Source organism: Lutjanus erythropterus, chromosome 24 (assembly GCF_056507025.1).
Source record: "Lutjanus erythropterus isolate fLutEry1 chromosome 24, fLutEry1.hap2, whole genome shotgun sequence".
Lineage (NCBI taxonomy): Eukaryota > Metazoa > Chordata > Actinopteri > Lutjaniformes > Lutjanidae > Lutjanus > Lutjanus erythropterus.
In genome coordinates this window covers 18,454,157-18,477,159 of record NC_139340.1, presented here as the reverse complement: position 1 = coordinate 18,477,159, position 23,003 = coordinate 18,454,157, and the positions used below count along the sequence as shown (strand labels likewise).

At 41.9% G+C, this 23,003-nt stretch overlaps 2 protein-coding genes across 2 annotated transcripts; one reads left to right on the top strand and one right to left on the bottom strand.

The window, feature by feature from the left end:
- Positions 1-2,287: 2,287 nt before the first annotated feature.
- LOC146304981 (ras-related protein ralB-B-like) lies at positions 2,288-5,386 on the bottom strand. The gene is made up of 5 exons (XM_084713877.1): positions 5,235-5,386; positions 3,605-3,727; positions 3,318-3,526; positions 2,765-2,939; positions 2,288-2,442 (listed from the first exon to the last, which is right to left on the bottom strand). The coding sequence occupies exons 2-5, from the start codon at positions 3,716-3,718 to the stop codon at positions 2,335-2,337; spliced, it is 606 nt and encodes a 201-aa protein (XP_084570003.1). The 5' UTR covers positions 3,719-3,727; positions 5,235-5,386; the 3' UTR covers positions 2,288-2,334.
- Positions 5,387-8,694: 3,308 nt separating this feature from the next.
- Positions 8,695-19,184, top strand: LOC146304980 (inhibin beta B chain). The gene is made up of 2 exons (XM_084713876.1): positions 8,695-9,562; positions 16,911-19,184. Exons 1-2 carry the CDS (start codon positions 9,175-9,177, stop codon positions 17,684-17,686), a joined length of 1,164 nt encoding a protein of 387 aa, XP_084570002.1. The 5' UTR covers positions 8,695-9,174; the 3' UTR covers positions 17,687-19,184.
- The last annotated feature ends 3,819 nt before the right edge of the window (positions 19,185-23,003 follow it).

Sequence of the window (23,003 nt, the reverse complement as noted above, 5' to 3'; positions counted from 1 at the left end):
GTGTATTTTATTTACCATTCAAAAGACAAGTCAGTGGCGCCACCTAGTGGACAAACATTATATTACAACTGATCTCATTAACTCTGGTCTGCAGGTTTTTATTCATTTTCTCATCATTTTAACTCTTTAGCTTCATTTTTTCCTTCTTAATAATTTCCAGATAATAGTTTTCAGTTGAATTCTGAACTGAACTGGTTATTCTTTTAGAAATCTTTACAGATGACACAGATTTTACAGAAATGGAGATGAAACGCAGCTTTAATTAAATATTCTCCAATTATAAAAATACGTAGCATCATAGTTTATGAACTTTTTCCTTTAACTTTAGTCTCTGGCTCGTCTTTCATCTCCTGAACATGAAACCTGTTTCCTCCGGTGAAAGAAAAAAACATTTCCCCTGTTTTAAGTCATAATAAAAGAAATAAAAAGTCAAACTTTTAAGATTAAAAATCAAAATTGGGATTAAAAAATTGCAAATATGATACAAAGTCATAATATCTCTTTTTTTTTTTTACCTTCATATCACATAATTATTTTTTCTCTGCCTTGTGAAAACAGGTTTCTGTACCCTGGATCCAGAAGAAGAAAAGTCTCAGAGTAAAACAGCTGCAGCTGTGGACAGATGTTTTTTTTTCTGGTAATGATGTTTACAGTCATCATAATATGTTCGATATGACAGAGACTCAATCAAACCACTCAACAGTGATCAATCTGTTTTTTATTATCTAATCAATAATCTGACTTTGTCTGCAGGCAGAACGAATTCCTGGAACCACACACAACATAAATACACAGATAATAATGATCCAAGTGATTTAAATACAGATTCCCTTTTAAACTTGATTATAAATTATACGTGTTCGTCAGGGAGGTGAACAATAAAGCTTCTCATACAAAAAGGAGTGTCTGCGCGTGGAATAATTACAGATATCAGGAATGTGTGACGAGACTGAAAACAGATAAACAAAGAGAAAAGATGGACGACAAAATAAAATAATAATAAAAAAAAAAATTTAAAGGTTAAGGCACAAAAACTCACCCTGGAACATCTGGATCCATCTTAAAAAAAACAAACAAAAACATCTGCTTCTGTGACTGAAGGTGACAGAAAAGATTGTCCAAACAACAACACAGGCAATGTGGACAAAAGTATATGGACACACCAAGTATATCACAACACTGTGATGGAAGTTAGACATAAAACATGAACAAATCATCACTTTTTAAGTTTATATTTTGATTTTTTTGGTGAAAATATATAAGTCCTGGCTCAGATTAAAGCCTCTGTAAAACATGAAGAAATACAGAGAATGAATGATCATTACTTCACCATCCTGGGGGAAAAATTGCCGTACAGGATGCTGCTGGAAGCAGGAGGGTCCTGGTATCTTTATCTAAATATTTGTTTGAAACAGAAATGGTGGTTTGTTGAACACACTGTTGTCTATGTGAGCACCTGCACCGCCTTTCTAATACTGTGGGGTTTGTACACACGTCACTGCTGATTGGTTAACACCTCTGACACACGACCAAACAAGAGAAAACACCTCAAAGCCCGCTGCACACCGTCTACGGGAAATATGTTCAATCTGGACACCGGACGTCCACCGACCTGGCCTGGTTTGTGACACAGCACCAAGGTTCTATGGATCTCGAACAGAACCAGTGCTTACTTGTTGGAGAAGAGGAACATGAGAGCGTTGAGAGTGAACCAAACAGTACGGCTGCGTCCAGACAGATAAATACTGATCTGAAACTCACTAAGAAGCGCCGCACAGCTGAGAACCAGCAAGTTGATGCCAAATTTCTGCACATCACGGTTCTGTCACGGCCTCTTCTTCCTGATACTGACGGTATTTCACTGCCTCCGTTTTTGCTTTCTTTTTCATTTTCTGCTCCGTGTTTTCGGCTGTAAAACTGCTACGAATTAACCACGATGACTGATAATTTTTTAAATTAAAACCAGAGCAGCACATTAATGCCCATAGTGTCATGTGTCCACATACTTTTGGCCACATTGAGTAGCAGGACTCCACCAAACCTGTGCATATAAAGAGGAAGCAGAAGCAGGAAAGTACCAAAGTTACTTAAACCAAACAAATACAATGATGGAAGTGAGATGTTATACACGTGGAGGAACAAAACACATTTTCAGGTGTAAAAATATAAAATAAATGCCCAAATAAAGATTCATCTGTCAGAGTTTCCCTCTGCAGCTGATGAAGTGTTTGTAGATGATGAACTCTGCAGCTCTCGTTTGTTTCAGTCCGTCTGACTGAGATTCTTTTCTTTTGGTTTTGGCACTCTGTCACCTCGTCTGCCGCCGCCTCGACGTTAAAGGATGCAGCAGTGCTTTTTCTTCTTCTTGCCGCTCGGTCCGTTTTTGTCTTTGCTCTCCGCCATTTTCTTCTTGCGGACCTCCCGCATGAGGTCGAAGAAAACCTGCGAGGCAGAAGATCAGCAGGTGACGAGGCAGGACAGACAGACTGTGAGTGAAAGTTCGTCCTGAGCCCAAAGTGACATCGTGTGTCACAAACCTCAACTTTATCACAAAAGTGACTTCAACCAAAGTAATAACATGACATAACTGATTTAATACATGAATAAGAGATTAACATTTTTTTTGTTTGTGTGTGAAACAGTTTGGTTGAAGGTTGAATTAAGTCCAATATTCACTCTGTTTGCTCCGTTTCTGGTCTCAACCACCAAATATCTGTCTCTTCAGCTGCTAAATGATTTTTTCTGCTCCTTTTCGTGTGTGTACCTTGTCGACATTGGCCCTCGTCTTGGCCGACGTCTCCACGTACTGGACGCCCCACTCGCCAGCCTTCGCCGTGGCCTCGTCTGCAGACACCTGCCGCCGCTCCTCCAGGTCCGACTTGTTCCCCACCAGCAGCAGAGGGATCGCCTCCTCCTCCTTCACCCGCAGGATCTGCTCCCTGACACACACACACACACACACACACACACACACACACACACACACACACACACACGTTTACTTCTCTATAACACAACATAAACAGAAATCCCATGATGCTCTTTTGACCAGTCAGAACGAGTACAAGTGTCTCTGTTCTGTGGACAGAAAATGTCTCATGTTCAGGAGAAATATTAATCCTCCTGCCGACTGACGTCAACGTTTATGACGGTTTTTATGATCTTTATCAAAGAGCGTTGGCTGCTGGGATCAATAACATCATCAGAGTTTACTGCCGCCGTGTGCGGCGCTGCCTGTGATTGATGGATGACCTAAATCCTATATGAGACTCAGAATGTTTTGAAGATGGAATAAAGTCCAGAACTCGTCAGCAGACCTGAACTCGGACGTGGCCGTGAAGGACTCGTGCTCCGTGATGGAGAAGACGAGCAGGAAACCTTCTCCGCTGCGGAAGTAGTTGTCTCTGATGGCGGCGTAGTCCTCCTGTCCCGCCGTGTCCAGGATGTCGATCTGGACGTCCTCGCCGTCCAGCACCACCTTCTTCCTGTAGCTGTCGGCCTTCGTGGGCTCGTAGTCCTCCACGAACTGGGGGCAGAGAGACGGTCATGTGACAGGAGACAGACACAGCAGGGGATCATGGGAAATGTATTGCCGTGGTCTCACCTCGTCATACATGAACTGCAGGGTGAGGGCTGACTTTCCCACGCCGCCGCTGCCCACCATGATCACCTTGTGGAGCACCAGAGAGGTCTGGTTCTTGTTCTTACCGGAGGCCATGACTCTGGCCTGCAGAGACCAACAGGGGCCAACAGAGACCAGCAGAGACCAACAGGGACCAGCAGGGACCAGCAGAGACCAGCAGAGACCAACAGGGACCAGCAGGGACCAGAAGGGACCAGCAGAGACCAGCAGGGACCAGCGGGGACCAATGGGGACCAACAGGGACCAGCAGGGACCAGCAGGGACCAGCAGGGACCAGCAGGGACAGACACAGGTGAAAAACACATACCAACAGGATCTTGTTATTTTATGTACATTTTTCTATAAGAATTAAATCTAAAATAATATTAAAAACGTAAATGTATAAATTATAAATGTAATACTTGATAGTCTTTCTTTTAGTCTCATCAGCAGCCAAAAGAAAAGCAATAAAACTTAAAAAATCACTTTATGACAGGAGTAAAATTACTCACTGAGGCAATAACAAAGGATTTGTGGTGTTAACTGATGGTCATTTTAATCATTGATTAACCTGTCAATTATTTTCTCATTTAATCAATCAGTTGTTTGGTTCAGAAAATTGTGAAAAATGTCGATCAGTGTTGTCAAAATGACGTCAACAAACGTCTTGTTTTGTCCACAACTCAAAGTTTTAGTTTCAGTTTACTGTCAGAAAGGAGGAAAGAAACCAGAAAATATTCACATTTAAGAGAGTGAAATCAGAGAAATTTAACATGTGTACTTAAAAAATTACTCAAAATGATGAATTTATTATCAAAATAGTTGGCAATTACTCTAATAATCAATTAATAACTGATTAATCCTCGCAGTTCCACTGACAACACCTCTGAACCAGAAATAAGTGTCACAAAACAAGATGATATTTTTTCAAAGATGATTAGTCATGGATCTTCTGGATCTGTGACTCTAATATGATGATAATAAATGAGACTGAGGCACAAACTGGAGCTGGGGGCCCCTCTGAGGCCGCTGATCTTCCACTGAGAGCCCAGATGAAGGGCCCTGTGGTAAAGAGTGACTGTAAATAACAGTGCTGGGTATGAAGGAGGTGGAAAAACCCTCGTGTCTCTGACCTTTAACAGCAGCTTTACCTTCAGTGCAGCCTGAAGGACACCAGCATGAGGGTGGAAACGTCCGCTACACGAGTAAAAGTGTTAAATGTGACCACACTGAGCTGTTAAAGTAAATGAAGAGAGTAAAAGAGGAACTAAAGTTCAGCCTGTCAACACTCAGCTTCAGCTTCCTCTCTGTATTAACAGCTGACAGCTGGAAACCACTTTCTACAACAAGACACTGAGCAGAGCAGCAACACATACACTTCTGCTCTTCCCGGTTCCCGCCTTCAGCCTGAAACCCGCCTCTGATTGGCTGAAGCCACGAGTAGAGCTGCTGCGATTGGCTGCTGGCGGCGTCACTCTCTGTGCTGATAGCTAGCCAGAGGAACAGACAGATAACGCTGCCTCTTTCTCTCCCTCTGGGGGGATTCACAGTAAAAACGACTTTAAACGATAAACAAAACGTTACGCTAGCTTAAATAAGTCACACGGCTCACCTGCTAACGAGTTTCACTGTGTTTCCGCTGAGAAATCCGCCATACACCGACACACACTCAACTTTTACAAGTTGACCAGGAGACTCTCTGCCCCACCTTGTACCCGGACTCACAATAAGATCGTGTATGTTCGTGAAGAGGAGTCACTCTGTGGCTGAGAAATGGCGGGCGGCGCTGGCGTAGCAGTTACCAAGGCGACGGATCCTGAAATACAGCCAGAAATGTAACTTTTAAAGATATTACAGGAACGAACACTTCTGTTTTTGTATGATTTATGTTTACGCTTGTACCAAATGTAGCTATTTGGCTTAAATGCGTTTTTTAAGCACAGTTCACAAACTGATGATCCCTGGAAAAAGATACCGAGTGATATCTCTTACTTTTTACCCTCTTCTCAAGACGAGACAGATAACAGTAACAGGATGTGATGTCACGGAATTCCTTGTGTTCCTCGTTATCGTTTATTTATTTAACAACCCCTGATTAAGATATATAAGATATATGTTACTCTCTAACTAAAAGTATTATTTTTCTATTTAATTTAGATGTTTTAATGTTATTATTATTATTATTATTTTATTTATTTTTTTTAATTACTCAATTAAACACTTGTTACTATATATAATTTATCCCGTTCACTTACTTATTTTATATATAAAATTTGTATTTATTTACTAGTCTTAATAGGCCACCGATTCAAGATATAATCTTAATAAAATCAAATCAAATGAAACAAAACAACTGAAAGCTTCACAAAAAAGCGAGCTGAGTTAAAATTATGACGTAAAAGAAAAAACCACAGCTTCAGTTTCTGAGATCAAGTTCACAGTCAGTCTGAGAAAGTCAAACAAAAGCAAAGAAACATGAAGCTAAAACATTTTCAATGAACTAAAATTAGATTTAGAACATCTGCCTTCACTTTCATACTGAGAATTTACTGTTTCCAGTTCTGAGGTCAATAAATATGTTTAATTCTGTCCAAAACAGAGAATTTATTCTTCTCAGAATCTCATTATTTTGTTAGTTAAGTTAGTTGTTGTTCCCAGTCTCTCCGTTTTGGCTTCAACAGTTCCAACTTTAAACTTTACAAGATCCTGCAGGATTTTACTTTCACAAACTCCTTTGATTTTGCAGTTTTTCATGTATTTCATGAAAAAAAATGTGTCACAGCAATGAAGCAAGTCACATGAGCATCAAACAAGTATTTAAAAAAAAGAAAGTAAAGTGATTTTTACAGGTTTGACAGCTCACCTACATGTAGTTCCAGTATTTGGACCAAAGATGGCGCCATGTCCTCACTTTGTTCCTGCAGATCAAACAGAAGAGTTCACTGAGTGATGAAGGAAAAAAAACAGAAAAGTCCCCATTTAACTTTTAACGTCGTCAAAGTTGATTTCAAGTTTGAGAAAACATTTTTTCCACATTCCTCCCAAATGAAAAGTGACATTTTGTGTCTCTGGAAACTTTAATTGTTCAGATTTGAAGAAAACAGCATGTGTTCTGAATCTGTTCTGAATCAATCAATGTGATTTCAATAAAAAAAACAGGGTCACATGAGGGGAAACGTGATGTTTTTGCCTTTTTTCAAAGGTCAAAGGTCACCTCAGCTCTGTCTCTGTCTCTGTATCCGTCTGTGTGTCTCATGCTGGGATCAGCTGATTTGTTTTGCTGTTTTTACTAACAAATGTTGTCGTCCGGACGTCCTGCCAAGTCGACTCGAACTGGACTCACTGTCATCAGGTCAAGCTGTCGCAGGTCGTGTCACATTTGACTAGAGAGCCTCGGGCTGTTTGCATATGTGGACGTCTTCTTGAGGTTTATGAGGAGCTACAAGATGACAGTGATTCTAATGAGACATCAGACAAAAAAAAACAGTGACTGATACTGATGTGATCAAACTTCATCGTGTCTTTATGTCTTTATCACCCATTTTAAATGAACTAAAGGTGTCCACATACTTTTGGCCACATCTCTACAGACACCAAATAAACCTGAAACTAAAATCACAGTTTTTAAGGAAGTTTAATGTCATAAAAACACAATAAAGAGACAAAGAAAAAGTCACAGCTGAGCAAAAACATACAGGAGTATTAAAGGGACAGTTCACTCATGTTATAACAGATATAAAAACTTTATAACTGTCACTGATGTGATGCAGGTTTAATGAATCTTATGTGATGAGTTTTATATGACAGTTTGTCATGTTATGATGTTTTTATATCATCTTATGTTATAATATTATTTCGTGTTATGTCATGTCATGTTATGTCATGCAGGACTTTTACTTGTAGTTGAGTATTTTAACACTGCAGTGTTGCTGCTTTCACTACAAAATATATGATGTGAATACTTTCTTCTTCACTGAACAGTGTGACTGTAGATCTGCTGTCTTTAACTCTGTCTTCAGGATCCTGCAGCAGCACTCAATAAACTGCAGTTTTAGTGTGTAAATGGTACAGAGTGTGTACTCTAACCAGAGAGAGGCAGTAATTTCATTAAGGCTGAAGGGACAGAAAAAAGGCATTTCTGATGAGAAACTGCTATAAAATGTTGTAATACTCACAAATGTTAAGGTTTTCTAAGGAGAAGTGACAGAAATCTGACATCTCTAACCAGAAAGTTTCACCTGACTTCAATCAAATGTAATATATCTCATAAAGTTTCTGAAAATTAACCACAAAAAAAAAGCAACTTCTTTGAAGCAAATTAAGAAAAAGACAAAAGTTCAGTCACAAAAATTTTCTGAAAAGAAGAGACAAAAAATGACATTTCTGATGAGAAACATCAATGAAATTTCATATTTTTCAAGAATTTTCTCAAAACAAACCACAAGAAACTCAAATCATCCACTGAAGCGTGAATTTATTTCAGCCAAATTTAAGAAAAACTGTGTAAAGAAAGTTTTCTTGTTTTGTTTCATTTTGAAATGACAAGTTACTTGTATTTTAATGACATTTCATTGATTTAAATTTGCCATTTTGTGTTTTATTTGGATACACTTGAGAATCAGGTATTGGTAATTTGTAATCGGATACTTTTTAGTGTATTTGTGTCCATTTCTGACTCTACCTGATGAAAGTACTGATGAGTTTATTATGTGGTGAAATATGAGGCCCTTTAGGAATAATTCAGTGATTTCTCCTCAGGGAGGATTATTAACACCGCCCCCCCTCCTCCCCCCTCCCTCCTCCCTCTGTCTCCTGATTGGCTCCGCCCCCCTCCTGCCTCTGACCCCCCTGTATATAAAACTTTTCTGTGTGGAGGCTCCTGAGTCTCAGACGCCAGAATGGAAACGCTCCTCGGTGCGCTCACTGGCACACCTCCCTCTCCTCCTCCTCATCATCCTCTTCTTCTCCTCCTCCTCGTTGATTGCGCAGCGGCACTCCGGCAGCAGCAGCCCGGCGGGAGTCTCCTCCAGGACCGAGCGAGACGCATGTAGAGAGCAAAGAAGAAGAAGAAGAAGAAGAAGAAGAAGAAGCAGAAGTGAGGATGATGATGAGATCTGCGCACAGACTGTCGGACTGAAGGTGAAGGATGTTCAGGTGGGGTTCGGATGCAGCTCCTCTCGGCTCGTGTTGGAGTTTGTTGCAGCTGGAGTTGATGCTCATCCATGAAACCATGACGCGTGTTCTCACTCAGGTGAGGCTGTTTGAGTGAAGCTGCGCAGAAAAAAGTCGCTAAAAACAGGAGTAAAGAGGACTGTGCTTCCTGAGGATGAGCAAAGACATCCAGAGGACGATGTAACTCAAAGATTTCCAGCTCAAACATCTTCGACTGGTTGGAAATAAACTGCTTCAGAGTGCGTCAGAGCCGCGCGGAGCCGTTACGCATGGAGACAGCGCGGCGCTGAGCGGAGTTTCTGCCTCTTCTGTTTCTTTTTGTGATTTTTAACTCGGACAAAAGAGGGAAAAAGGTGTTTCTTTTCCTCCTCGAACAGAAAATGAGTAGCTGTCTCCTCCGACTTGCACTCTTAGTGGCTTGCGTCCTCTCCATCCGCTGCACCGCTGCGCCCGGCGGCGCCGACGCGTCCCGGGATACCTGCGCGTCCTGCGGCGGCGTCGCTCAGCCCGAGGACCCCGAGTCGGGCCGCCTGAACGTGGACTTCCTAGAGGCGGTGAAGAGGCACATCCTGAGCAGGCTGCAGATGCGGGAGAGGCCCAACATCACGCACCCGGTGTCCAAGGCGGCCATGGTGACGGCGCTGCGCAAGCTGCACGCCGGGAAGCTGCGGGAGGACGGCCGGGTGGAGATCCCCAACCTGGACGGACACCCGATGAGCAACGAGGTGCTGGAGGAGAGCTCCGAGATCATCAGCTTCGCGGAGAAAGGTGCGTGATGGAGACTCGAACTCAAGTTTTTATGGAGAGAAGTGACACAAATCTGACATTTTTGATGAGAAAGGTCCATCAGATTTCAGTTTTCACAAATTTTTCTTAAAACAAACCACAAAAGGCAACTTATTTCAACCAAATTAAGAAACAGACAAATACTCAGGCTAAAATCTGAGATTTTCTGACGAGAACTGGCAAAAACTTGACATTTCTAACCAGAAAGTTCCATCTGATTTTCATCTAAATGTATATTTGTCTCAGATTTTCCTAAACAAAGCAAAAATGTTAACTTACATCCTGAATTGATGAGTTTTTCTGCAGAGAAGTGACAAAAATCTCACATTTATAACAAACTTCACTGACATTTCATATTTTTCACAGATTATCAAGCGACAAAAGGCAACATATTTCAGCAAAATGAAGAAAAAAGGGAAATGTTCAAGCTTAAATTTACATTTTCATGAGGAGAAAAGACAAAAATCAGACATTTCTGACCAGAAGCTTCAATCAAATTGAACATTTTATGGTTTGTGATTTTCCAGAAAGCCTCTTGTTTGAATGTAGTTTGTTGGATGATGTGCAGAAAAGCAAAGATCTCCCACTGAAGTGTCGACTTATCTCAACAAAACTAAGAAAAAGACAAATGTTTAGGCTGAAATTTAACTTTTTATGAAGAGAAGTGACTCAAATCTGAAACTTCTGACCAGAAACTTCTGCCTGATTTTGACAAAATTTTATATTTTTCACAAATCTTCTTCAAACACAACACAAAAAGTAAGTTCAGTAACTGAAATGTCAACTTATCACAACCAAATTAAGCAAAAAAAGAGTTGATTTTCGTTGAGAAATGTTGAATAATTGTGCAGAATTAAATGTGCAGAGATCAGTTCACGGTGTCTAACACATCCTGCAGGGAGAGAGGAGCTGACTGAAGGATAAGACAGTGATTTCAGGTGCTGCTTTGAGTTAAAAACAACTTATTTTACCCTAAAAACTAAATCTAACATCTTCTCAACCTCCACTGTTTCTAAAAATCTGTCATTAGAGTCTCAGTTCAAATCAGGAAAAACACAAAAAACCCTTTTAGCAGAGAGAAAAACCAGCATCCAGGCTGGAGGAGAGGCTGGATTTATGAATGAAAGGCTTAAAATTGAAGCTGAGTCTGCTGTGAATGAGCTTCTTCAGGGTTTGATGTGGTTTCTCTGACACTCGGCTGAGGCTTTAACACGTCGTCGTACTCATGAAACTCAATATGTCAAATGATATTTGATGCATGTCGTGAACATCAGCCAACTCTGCTCGCTGTGTGTGTGTCTTTATATACCGACTGAATGAGAAACAACCCAGGGAACATGCTGATGTTGAACAGATGTTGATACAGGGGCCTGAACACCCGCCAAAATAAAAGCAGAGACGGAGCAGAGCTGCTACCTGCAGGATTTTATTTTTACACCACAGCAGTTGGAATTTGTCTCCTTTTGCTAAAATTGGTCAAATTCTGATTATAGTTTGGTGGATGGTTAGCTGAGGGGTTAGCTGGTTAGATTTTGGGGTTTTTGGGGTTTGGTCTGTCACCGTATGTTGGTTGATCCCAGAGTGAAAGCCTCTCTCGGCTCCTTAAAGTCAGACAAACTTCTGCAGTAATAAGTGCTGATTCTGTCCAATTTAGCATCTCGTTCAGTTTGTCTCCTGCAGCGTCGATCACCGACTGTTTTCACTCTAAGAGATTAATTAAAGCTTGAGATCTTGCAGGTAATTTATTTGTAATGTCTGTCAAGAAACCTGAAAAGAGGATGTTACTGTTCAGAAAGATAGATTAAAAAAAACAAAGAAAAATTGCACAAATTTTGAATGCATTCTGGTGGATGAAGAGACGTTACTGTCAAGAAAAACAGGTAAAAATTGATCATATTTTGAGAGAAGATGCCTGACCTGACGTCTTCTATTAAAACTGAGATTTTTAAGCATGGCTGCGTTCATGTGCTCCAGAGAAAGTTGGACATCTGGGCCTCCTGGCTTCTCCCCCAGTGTTGTGTTCACTTTCCTAGAAAACCCAACCGCACACAAACATAAACTCTGCTCGGTGTCGGCGGAGGTTTCGCTCCCCACTGAGAGCCTTTTAGTTTCAGATGTTTCTCTCTGTGGCCGCTGTGTTGCAGACCTTCCACCTCGGCGCCGCGCGCCTGCCAGTTGGCTGCGTTAGCGGCACTGAGCGGCTGTCAGCGGGGACATGGCACGGAGACAAGGCTCAGAGGAACAATTTACTCTGAAAGGAGCCGGCCTGAAAATGATCAACGACACCACCTGCTTCGCCCACGTGCGTCCAACCGCTTGACAGCGACGGCGCTCGCTCACTCGGCGGAAACATCTGCTTTCCACATCAACAACTCGCCGCTTTGCGTCGACACTCATGACTGTTATTGTGAACCTCATTATGTCATGTGTGCGAGTGTTTGTGTTGTAGTATCTCAGCCTTTGTATCTCTGTCATGTCTTTATGTGCGTCTTTGTGTCCATTATTGATGTTTGTGTGTTTCTACGAGCGTCTGCGTTGGCGTGTACATGCATCTACATGCAGCATGTTGTGTGCTTATGTGTGTGTGAGTGTGTGTGACATGGCAGGGTTGTGTTGAATCAGTCCCCTCAGTATAAGGTCAGAGCTTTTGTGTCGGCCGTCGTGCAGCCTGAATGCAGATTGACGGGCTGAACCCTGCAGCCTGGCACCCCATTAGAATTCACAGTGTGTGTGTTTGTGTGTGTCTGTGTGTGTGTGAGGCTCTATATGAACAAACACAGCGACTGGAGTGTGTGCTGGTGGTTTGTTGCATCACAGTGATGTTTTATGTGTCACAGTTTGGAGCTGAGAGGTTTCTCATGAATCAAACGTCTGTGCAACGTTTGTGGAAACCGATGAGAGTCAAGAACTGAGTGTTTGTTTGTGTAAATGTATTTTAGACACCTTCAGTTTAAGTGTGCGCTATATTTAGAACATTTTCACCACTTTACCTTAATGACTGACAGCTTTTTCTGACAGGAAACCACCGTTAAAGAAGCCAAAGATCGCTCTCTCCGATCCAACCAAACTGGAATGTATTTTGGTGGATAGAGAGCAGGAGACCTTCAAACTCCTGCTTTCCATCCACCAACATTTTAGAAATTTGTAACATGTTTTTCCATCCACCAAACTACAATCAAAAATTTCCCCTGGATTTTAAACCAGTCTTTGGCATAACAAATAAAATTCTACCTGCAAAATCACAAGCTTTAATTCATCATCATCTTAATTCATCGAATCTGCAAATTCAAGTTTCTATTCGAGGTTATTGCCTCTTGTTTTTCCTCGTCACTGTCTCCAAGTGCTTGCTCATGGTGGGGGCTGTTTCTCTACACCAGATTACATGGAAGTTTTCAGGAAAATGCTTTTCCCTCCAACATGAATAAAATTGTATGAGAATTTTAGAATATTTTATTGATTTATTTTGCTGCCCTTGCTATAGCTGTAATGAAGCTTTGATGAAATGCAGAAGAAAAAAAATCATCCTCTGTTCATGAAAAAAGAGAAGGAACTCATTTAACCATTTGAACACCAAAGATTTTAACTTCCTCATGTCACGTCAGAACGTGGTTTGCTTGAGAACTGTGCTGCGGCCTAAAGACCAGAAGAGAGTCAGCAGTTTTGTAGCCACAGATTTCTAACGAAGGATTGATGCAGAACGTCTTTGGTGCAGCACGGTGTGGTTTATTTATCTGTCTGTTATCCTTCACTAAACATTTGTCACCAGAAAGAAATCAAAACCTAAATATTTGCCTGGTGTAACGTCAAGCCAGTCTGAACAGCTGCTGTCTTTCTTTTGACATGTTTTGACACTTTCTGATCACTTCAGATCAATTAGGGCCAGAAGAAGTTTTTTTTTTTTTTTCTGTTGAGCAGTTTGGAGTTTATCTCGTCCTGGAGTTCATGTGAGGAATCCACCGTCTCCTCATTACCATGTCAGACAATGCAGCTGCTCGTCTGTGACAAATGAATTCTCTGTCAAACGTCAATTAACTCTCCTCCTCCGTCTCATTGTCCACTCCTCAACAACACAGTCAGTCACAGTCAACGGGATAGTTCTGATTATCTGAAGCAGGAACCAAAAACCCCAAATCTAATCAGCTCAAGCTTCTGCTCTCCATCCAACAAACTCCATTCAATCTTTTTATTTTTGTAAAAATCTGTTCAGATATTTCTGTTATTGTGTGACTCCTCCTGCAGAGATTCATTTCTACTTACTCTCCAGGTTTTCGAGACGTCTCTCTGCTCCCCACAGTTTAGAAGAAGCTTGGAAGTCGAGCTTTTATCAGTTTGATATGAATATGTGGTGACAGAAATCTGCACCTGCAGCTCAACTCAACCTGTGTTTTCGCTTTGTGGGCACGCTATCGCTCTTGATTTCTATCTTTCCGGGTGTCTGCGGCGCTCTAATCTGCAGCAGTGTGTGATCGAACATCCAAGCTGCTGAGTAATGACTCAGAGATTACCGCGTCTCGTGATGGATGAGGTAATGCTTGTGGCTAAAAAGCACTGCGCGCCAACAAAGTCTGATTCCTGTAAAACTTTGAATCATCTTTAATACTTTGTTTGTAACTCAGTGCTGATGCAACCTGCAGCCAGTTCATGAAAGTTTTTATGATGTGTGGTTGGTCTTTTCCTGTTTTTTTTTTTTATTAAAAGGATGCGTTCTGTTCTGCAACTGTTCAGCCATGAAGTTCACCCGCTGGACTCTGTGTCCTTCTCGCGCTCTGATTTCCCCACGAACTGTCAGGCTCAATTTCTCTGGCTCGGCTTGTCTCAGAGTTCAGGAGGTTCAGACCTGATGAATGGCTCTAATCTTCTTCACCTGACAGCTGTCAGTCAGCCTCTCCATGTGTTTGCATCGCTGGTTACGAAAGCAAAAGGTGATGTGAAACTTGTGGTCCGCTGTTGAGGAATTTAAAATAAAAGAGCAAGTTTGATCCTGATAACAGCCACTGAAAGTTTTGTAAGCATCTCAAGAAAAAGGTCCTGAAGTGTCCAACATGGTAGATTAAAGGGGACAGATTGCTGTGGACAGGGTCAGCAATAAAAAAAAAAAGGTCCACCTTAAAAAAAATCAATATCAGTTTAAGTGTACACTACATTCAGAATGTTTCCACCACTTTATGTTGCTGTCAGACAGACTTTTCTGATGGGAAACTGGTGTTAAAATGTCAAAAATCACCTTCTCCAAACCGATCAAAGTCCATAATCATTCATTTTACCTCACAGAACACAGGAGCCGTTTGTCTACTGCTACACTGATGTGTCAGTTTGTTTGTGTTATTGTGCAACTTTAGTGAATCACAAGTCAAACTCCTCCTCTCTATTTACCAAAATGCATTCATCATTTCAGCATTTTTTTTTTTTTAAATCAGTCTGTCTAGAAAGAAAGAAACCCCAAAATCTAATCAGCTCATGGTTCTGCTTCTTCTTCTCTTACTGTGTGAGTTCTGTGTTGTACAGGTTTAGCTCAGATTCACTGAAGTCACAAAATAACACAAAAGAACTAACAAATCAATGTAGAAACTCCTGTGTTCTGTGAGGTAAAATTATTGTTTTCGTCTATGGAGTTTGGTTGGTTTGGACAGAGTGATTTTTTTTGCTTATATAACGGTGGTTTCCCATCAGCAAAGTCTGTCTAACAGCAAGGTAAAGCTGTGAAAATATTCTAAATGTCATTGCTTAGCTTCCTACACTGGTACTCCTGCTGCGTCTCCAAACTGGGGGCTCGTCCACCGCCATAATGCACTGACTATGGATCAGTACCTCATATAACCCCACTTCAAATAATCCGAACTGTCCCTTTAAGGAGGCCAATGCTCCTGGTCCTGAGTGTGCCGAGTCCTGTTTCATCACACCATCCATTATCCAGGAGTACTCTCAAGATATTTACATGTCTCCGCTCAAGATCAAAACTTTATCCTCGCTTAATGGGAGCACTGGCTGCAGAAAGGCACAAAATGAAAGCTCAATAAATGAAGAGATGAATTGCAAATACATACGGAGCTGCTCGGATAAAAACAGTCCTTTCTTTTTGCTTGCTTGGTATTCATTAGTTGTGGGAAAGTTTCGAGGGTAACAGGAGGGAAGAAATCTGTATAAACTCATCTCTGACTTTATTATAAAGACGCTGATTGTGATTTTTGTTCCTAAAAGGTTTGAATCCCCCAGTTGCCCTCCGTTCCAAACCTTTTAATCGTCCCACAAATGAGCTGATGGTCCTTACATAAAAAGCCTCTGACCATTTGCAGTCCGCTGCCGGAGCGGCCACGGCTTCTGAGAAGCAGCTAATGTCATGTAAATGGTTTTTCTTGCGTCTTCATTCTTCCAGTTTGTTGCTGCATCTCCCCGCGCTGCCGGGCCCTGCGACGTGCTCTCAGGCCTCATTGTGGAGACAGTTAGGCTCCATAAGATCTCATTTTCAGGCAGCATTCAACGCAAAGCCTTTGAACCTTTGTGTGCTGCTCTCTTAAGCTCCCCCCCCCCCCCCCCCCCCCCCCCCACCACCACAAACCCCTCCGTCTCATATTTGGGCTGATTCGGAGGCCAAGTGGCCCTGCGCCCAACGCCTTCCTGTCACAGTCCGCAGGATCTGTGCTGCCACCCTGAACTGAGGGGACGCCGGGGGCCTGTTGTCTTACTTTAAGCTGTTCCCAAGTTCACCACCGCCCCCCCTCAGAGCTCAGTCCTCTCTGCAACAATCCGGTCTTCAAGTTGACACAACTGTCCATCTTGATTTAAGTGTCCACGTTTGGTGATTGAAATATTTTCATTTAGTCAACCAAATATAAGACTGTAAGAAAAACAAACCAGTTTCTCATCAACTGACTGACATGTTTATGACAGATCAACATGTTTTTTTGAAGAAAGAGTTCAACAAGGGTTCTTTGTAAGACTTAAGGGTTCCATTAAGAACCCTCTTCTTCCAAAGAACCCTTTGTGGAAGACAGATTTCTTTCAAGATTGTTGAAATCCTTCTCAGTAGGACTCCCTGGGTGGGCCAAAGAACCTTTATGGTTCTAGTTAGCACTTGTATTTCTAAGAGTGTAGGAAATAAAAGGCACAATTGTTTTTCTTTCCAAGGTGAAGAAACTGTTCTCTTAATATTGCACCCTTTTCTTTCTCTGTAAGTTTGAGTAGGTTCCACATGTTTTCCTGAACTAGAGGTCCTAAAACCGGCTTAATTTAAACATTCAGTGTTTAATTCAGTCTGTTGTACCTCCAGCACAGGGTCCTGTAGTCCCGCTTTATAAATAATCAAAGCCTCTGATGTGTTTCTGTTCCTCAGATGATGTGGTGACCTCCAAGTCCAGCCTGTTCTTCCTGATCTCCAATGAGGGGAACCAGAACCTGTACGTGACGCAGGCCACCCTCTGGCTTTACTTCAAGCTGCTTCCATCTCCGTTGGAGGTGCGTCCGAGGCGGAAGGTGACGGTGAAGGTGTACTACCAGGAGCCTGGCCTCGGCAGCAAGTGGAACCTGGTGGAGAAACGGGTGGAGCTGAAGCGCAGCGGTTGGCACACCTTCATGCTCACCGACGCCGTCCGGTTGGTGTTCAAGAAGGGCGACCGGCGCCAGAACCTGGACGTGCGCTGCGAGGGCTGCGAGGCTGAGGGCGTAGTGCCCGTCCTGCTCAACCACAACGACGAGTCCCACCGGCCCTTCTTGGTGGTGCAGGCGCGGCAGGCCGACAACAAACACCGCATCCGCAAGAGGGGGCTGGAGTGCGACGGCAGCAGCAGCCTGTGCTGCCGCCAGCAGTTCTACATAGACTTCCGGCTCATCGGCTGGAACGACTGGATCATCGCACCGTCGGGCTACTTTGGGAACTACTGCGAGGGGAACTGTCCGGCCTACATGGCGGGCGTCCCCGGCTCGGCGTCGTCCTTCCACACGGCGGTGGTGAACCAGTACCGCATGCGGGGGATGAGCCCGGGCTCCATGAACTCCTGCTGCATTCCCACCAAGCTTAGCACCATGTCTATGCTCTACTTTGACGACGAGTACAACATCGTCAAGCGGGACGTTCCCAACATGATCGTGGAGGAGTGTGGCTGTGCTTGAGTACGTTTTGTTCTTGTTTATTTAAGGTGGAACTGAAGAACTTAACTGTAAACAGATTCACGATATTACAACGAAAAAAATGAATATAGAAACAGAATATTTATGGACGACGGAGAAAACATGCGCACACACAACCTCATCCACACATATCTACACACCCTCATGTATGCCTGCACAAAAACTTGTATATATATTTATGTTTGTTGATATATTTCGTTATATTCTCTGGTGGAAGACATTCAGTCTTTTTCAAAGGGACGTGAAGAGTTCTCTTCCAAATCTTTAAATATCCACTTTGGAAAACAATCAATCTCTGAAATCAAATATCTCTAAGATAGTGAGTGAGGATCTGGTTTGCTAAAGTCTTCTGTAACCTACTAGCCTTGATGAAGCATCATCATCTGATGTAATCAGTCACGTTGTTAGAGTCTGTACCACTTGTTTAGAAGTGTGTATCTCTTCTTGGAGTTCAACTCTTCATGTGTAGAAGATAAAACCCAACCTTGAACATGAAAACGACGTCTCCAGAGGAGGTGTAGGGAGCCTTACATGAGTCACAAAGAAGGTTGGGGGTGATTCAACTATGCCTCTTTCAAAGAGCAGTGTGTGCAAACACGTGGGACGAGCACTGAAAATGTTAAAACACCAGTCAGACTTCACCAACGCGCAGCACTTCTGGCCAGGACTCACATGCACACAACTACGACTTAGAGAAACTTTGCTCCACAATACAACAGAACATTTGGACACATTCCAGAAATGGATGGAAACGGCATCTGTAGAGACTTTAAACAAGGTTCCCGTCACAGATAGTCCTAAAAACTGATGATGAAAAGGTAGACTTGCCAACGTGAGGTGTTCATAACTGTCTAGAGGTTGTGTTTACGATCACTGATCGCTCTGGATTCTTCTCTTTTCATTATCTTCATCGCTGAGGAAGCTCCGTAGCTTGTTTCTGAAAGTTGGGAAGGTACCGCTATTGGAGGGAATGGGTTGTCCTAATTTCTCATGGGATTTCTACAGAGTGAAAAGAGCCAAGTGTTGTGGGGAGGAATGGATGTTTTGATAAAACATTTCCCTCAAAGTTCTCATTTGTGCACTCAAATTTCTCATTTCTGTTTTCTAAATTAAGGAATTTGCAACCTCAAATGTGTGAGATATGAACATACTTTGGGTTTTTGCTGTTAAAGCCAACACTGACTTATCTTTATCAAAGGCAACGGCATATTCTCTACCAACTGCACCTTTCTTTACTTCCTGTCAATACTAAAGTAATGGTAACTTTCTTATTGTGATTTTTCATCAATAAATAAGTTACTTCACTTTTCACAGTTAGCTTGGTACAAATTGTTGATATTATTTACTCTTTGTTTTGTTTATAGTGTTTTTGAGCATTTTGACAATCACCTGAGCAACATTAGCTTGTTAGCATCGTCATCTTCATAAACCTCACCAGAAACTTCTTGGTTTGTCTTTCCAATGTTCTAACAATCTCCAACGCTGGTTTGGTCAAAATAAACCTTTAATCCTCCAAGTTAGACGTAAAAATATCAGAGAGAAAGGTCAGCGTGTACAGCCAGAATATTTTCAGATCTAACTCTGTGAATGCATTTACTTATTTTTGACTAAACCAGAGTTGGTGACTGTTGAATCAGTGGAAAGACAAACAAAGATGTTTTTGGTGAGTTTTCTTTTGTGTCTGTTAAGCCTGAATAAAGATGATGATGCTAGCTAGCTAATATTGCTAAAATAACATTGCTTATGGTTATCTAAGACACTGAGGTGATTATCAAAATGCTTAAAAACACTTTATACAAAAGAAACAGTAAATATTATTAACAATATGTACTAAGCTAACTGTGAATAGTGAAGTAACTGAGTTTAGGATGAAGTTTAGGATGTTTGAGTGCACAATTTAGTGTTTGAGGGAACAGTCCACCAAGATTTTTCCTCTACTGGTATCTGAAGATTTCAACAGTCCGTTAAGAACTCAGTCCAGTCTATGTACAAACCCAAACAGGCTCCAAGACCCGACACGCCATCCACAGTCTATGTCTGTCATCCAGATCGTGGTGCTCATTAGGAGCTGTCGTAGTCAAATGGACCTGCTTGAGGTTCTTGAAGACGTTTCCCCAGTTTCACGGATTAGAGGTTAAACATCTTTAAGAACCTCAGATAAGTCCAGCTGCCTATGACAGCTCCTGACGGGCATCCAAAGACTAAATAAGGTCTTGTCTTGACGGAACTTGGTGAACCAAGCTTCCACCTTTCCTCCTTGGTCTTTGCTTTCCAAGGATTATGACATCTTCCACTCATGATATGGGTAGAACAGTCAGTTAACAACACAAACCATGTCCAGCTCTGCTCAGTCCAGTCCATGTGCAGTCCTGAAGGGACTGCAAGACCTGATGCACCATCCAAAGATGGTGTGAAGACTCTGAGTCACCCAGGTCGGGGTATTTGTTAGGAGCTGTCATAGGCAAATGGACTAGCTTGAGGTTCTTGAAGCGGTTTCACCAGCTTCTCAGATTAGAGGTTAAAGATCTTCAAGAACCTCAAGCAAGTGCAGTTGCCTATGACAGCTCCTAATGAGCATCTGAAGGCTAAGTAATTCCCTAGCGTGTGACCAGCACATGAAGGTGTAAAGAACATCAGGAATGACCTCACATTCATCCATTTTTGTTAACATTTGGATATTGCAAGTAAAACCTCCCTTCACCTTCCTTAAGCTCCTCCTTGAAGGAAATGCTTCGATTCCTTCCAGCTGTTCAAATATAAAAAATTCTCCAATTCCAGTCAGTGAAAGTGAAAAGTTGCCATATTGCTCAGTTTAGTGATGGTGCAGCTTCGCACTCCCCGACGCACACTTCGATAGCACTTGCAGATTGAAATGCCTTTAATGAGCCCTATGTGGCGCACCATCGCCCACAGCCCTTCTAAAAGAAATAAGTGCCGCATGAGCTATGCAATGTATAGTATTTACCCATAATCCAGACAGGCTGAACTTAAGCTCTTCTGACAAAACTATCACCAATACTTGAAATGTAAGTGTGGCAAGAAGGGGCAGGTTGGACTCTGGAGAGGAGGCAGGCGGAGGCAGAGAGGAACCCAACGAAATGTGTTTCTGGTAGAAGATGGTGAAGTCATGTGCTGCTCGATCCAGTCAGAGACTGAAGAACCCAGCAAGTAATTCAGGGATGAAATTATCACTGATTTCAGAATAACTCTCCAGTAAGAATCTTTATGATTAATTCTACGTATTCATGAACCGGTTCAAGGACCAGTGGAAAAGGGTCCCCTGGCAGTTCTACTGGGATCTTTTTTTATATTAAGGTACAAAGAGCCCTTGACAAACCCAAAAGAGGGTTCTTCAGAAGCAAAGCCCTTTTGAAACCTTTATTTCTAAGGGTGTAGAGTAGCATGTTGTGCCTCGGGTTAGAAAGATTCAGTCTTGTTGGGGTTTTCAAAGATGAGTTCCACTTCCTCGCTGTAATCGTTGAGTGAAACCTCTAAAAAGAGGCTAACTGGGGCTAACTTTGACCCACATGTGATGCCTGAATAGTGAATTTGGTGTCTAAATGAAAGCGTCCCTGCGGAGTTCCCATCACGGCCTGCATGTTCGGCACCGAAACACACTTTGAGACACAGTTTCGAGCCTCAGTCACTTTGACATCACTTTGATATTTTCACTTATCCTCTGCTCTCATTTAAAAGACTTCACCACCACCAGGAACACGTTTTCAGACAAACACCCGAGGAGAAACGCCTCCTCCTCCTCCCGCCTTCTGTCCGACGCCCGACCTCCACCCCGCCTGCCGCTGGAATCCTTCGCTTGTTCTTCAGAGCGAACGGTTGTTAGAATATTTGCACTGAGGAGCTGCGTGACTAGTAATAAGAAAAAAATGAAATAAATAGAAACTGCCATTGAAAAAAAAGTTATTTTTATAGAAGCAAAATTGAGCTCTGTTCAAATGTATTATACCTAATCATGGAACCAAAGAGGCCAAGAGGTTTAGCTATTGAACGATGGCGACGCCGTCGTGTTTTTGTTGTTGTAAATGACTTTGTGACAGTTAAAAGAGGCCTAAACACTGTATCAGGGTATAATATCAGTCCATAATCTGCTTAATCTCTTTTCTATTTTGTACCTAGACATGGAATATTTCATATTTTTTCATCAAATTACTTAAATATTCCTAGTTTTCTTTCTTCTTTTTGTTAGCGCTCGTTACAGAATCATTTAGAGTAAAAAAAAAAAGCACACGCCATCTGATCCCTGTACAGTCGATGTAACATATGAATTATGCTTTTGAAATATTTTGTTCTTTGTTATTGTTGAAAATAAATTTCTTATTACCAATTGTATGGAGGTGTTGTTGTGTCATGAGACTCGAGAGAAGTTCCTGGAGACTGTAAGAACATGATCTGAACTTATTGTTTGGTGGAACGCGGAACCAACAGTGCTCAGGATAAGAGAGTTCTATTCAGAATCCAATGCATTTTATCTCAAGCACACTCAGGAGGTTCTACTGAGGGGTTCTATTGAGAGCCTTTTTTATATTCCAAGGGTTTTATCTAGAACACAGGTTTTACCAGGAACCATTTTACATACCAAAGGTTTTATCTAGAATCTAGAACTTTATCTAGAACTCATCCAAAAGGGGTTCTTTGTAAGCCATTAAGAACCCCTAGTCTCACAGAGAACCCTGAGCAAACAGTTTCTTCAATGGTTTCTTCAGAAGCAAATGGTTCTGGGTAGAACCTGAGTGCCTCAGGGAGAACCTTTATTTTACAGTCTGTCTGTTAGAACACACTGAAGGTCTCATTTTAAAGATGGCGTCAGTGAAACCAGCTGTTGTTGTTCCTTCTTATCACAGGATACTAAACGTTCAGCTGACGTCACATGTTCTTCTGAAGAACCTCAGTGAGTTCTCGCCCTCTCACACTGTTGGTTCCTCTGCCCACACGTGTTGACATCTGTCAACATTTTATGATTTCCAGCGGGAGACGACGAAGCCCACAAAAATTCTGTTTTTATCGGAGGAGAGGTTGACGTCAGAGGGTTTTTCCAGGATGATTATTAGTCTTATCATAATATTGTGTCACCAGAAGAAGATTTAGTTTTTCTGAGGCTCAAAGTGAAGATTCATATTTTATTAATCTGCTTCATCTGTCTTAAAACATGAACATAAAACAACTAAAAATATTAAATAAACTTCCTAATTACTGAAGTTATTTAATACTGATTTATTATTATAATATGGATTTACAGCACTGAGAAATTAAAATGAAGTTTAACAAATTGAAATAGTAACTT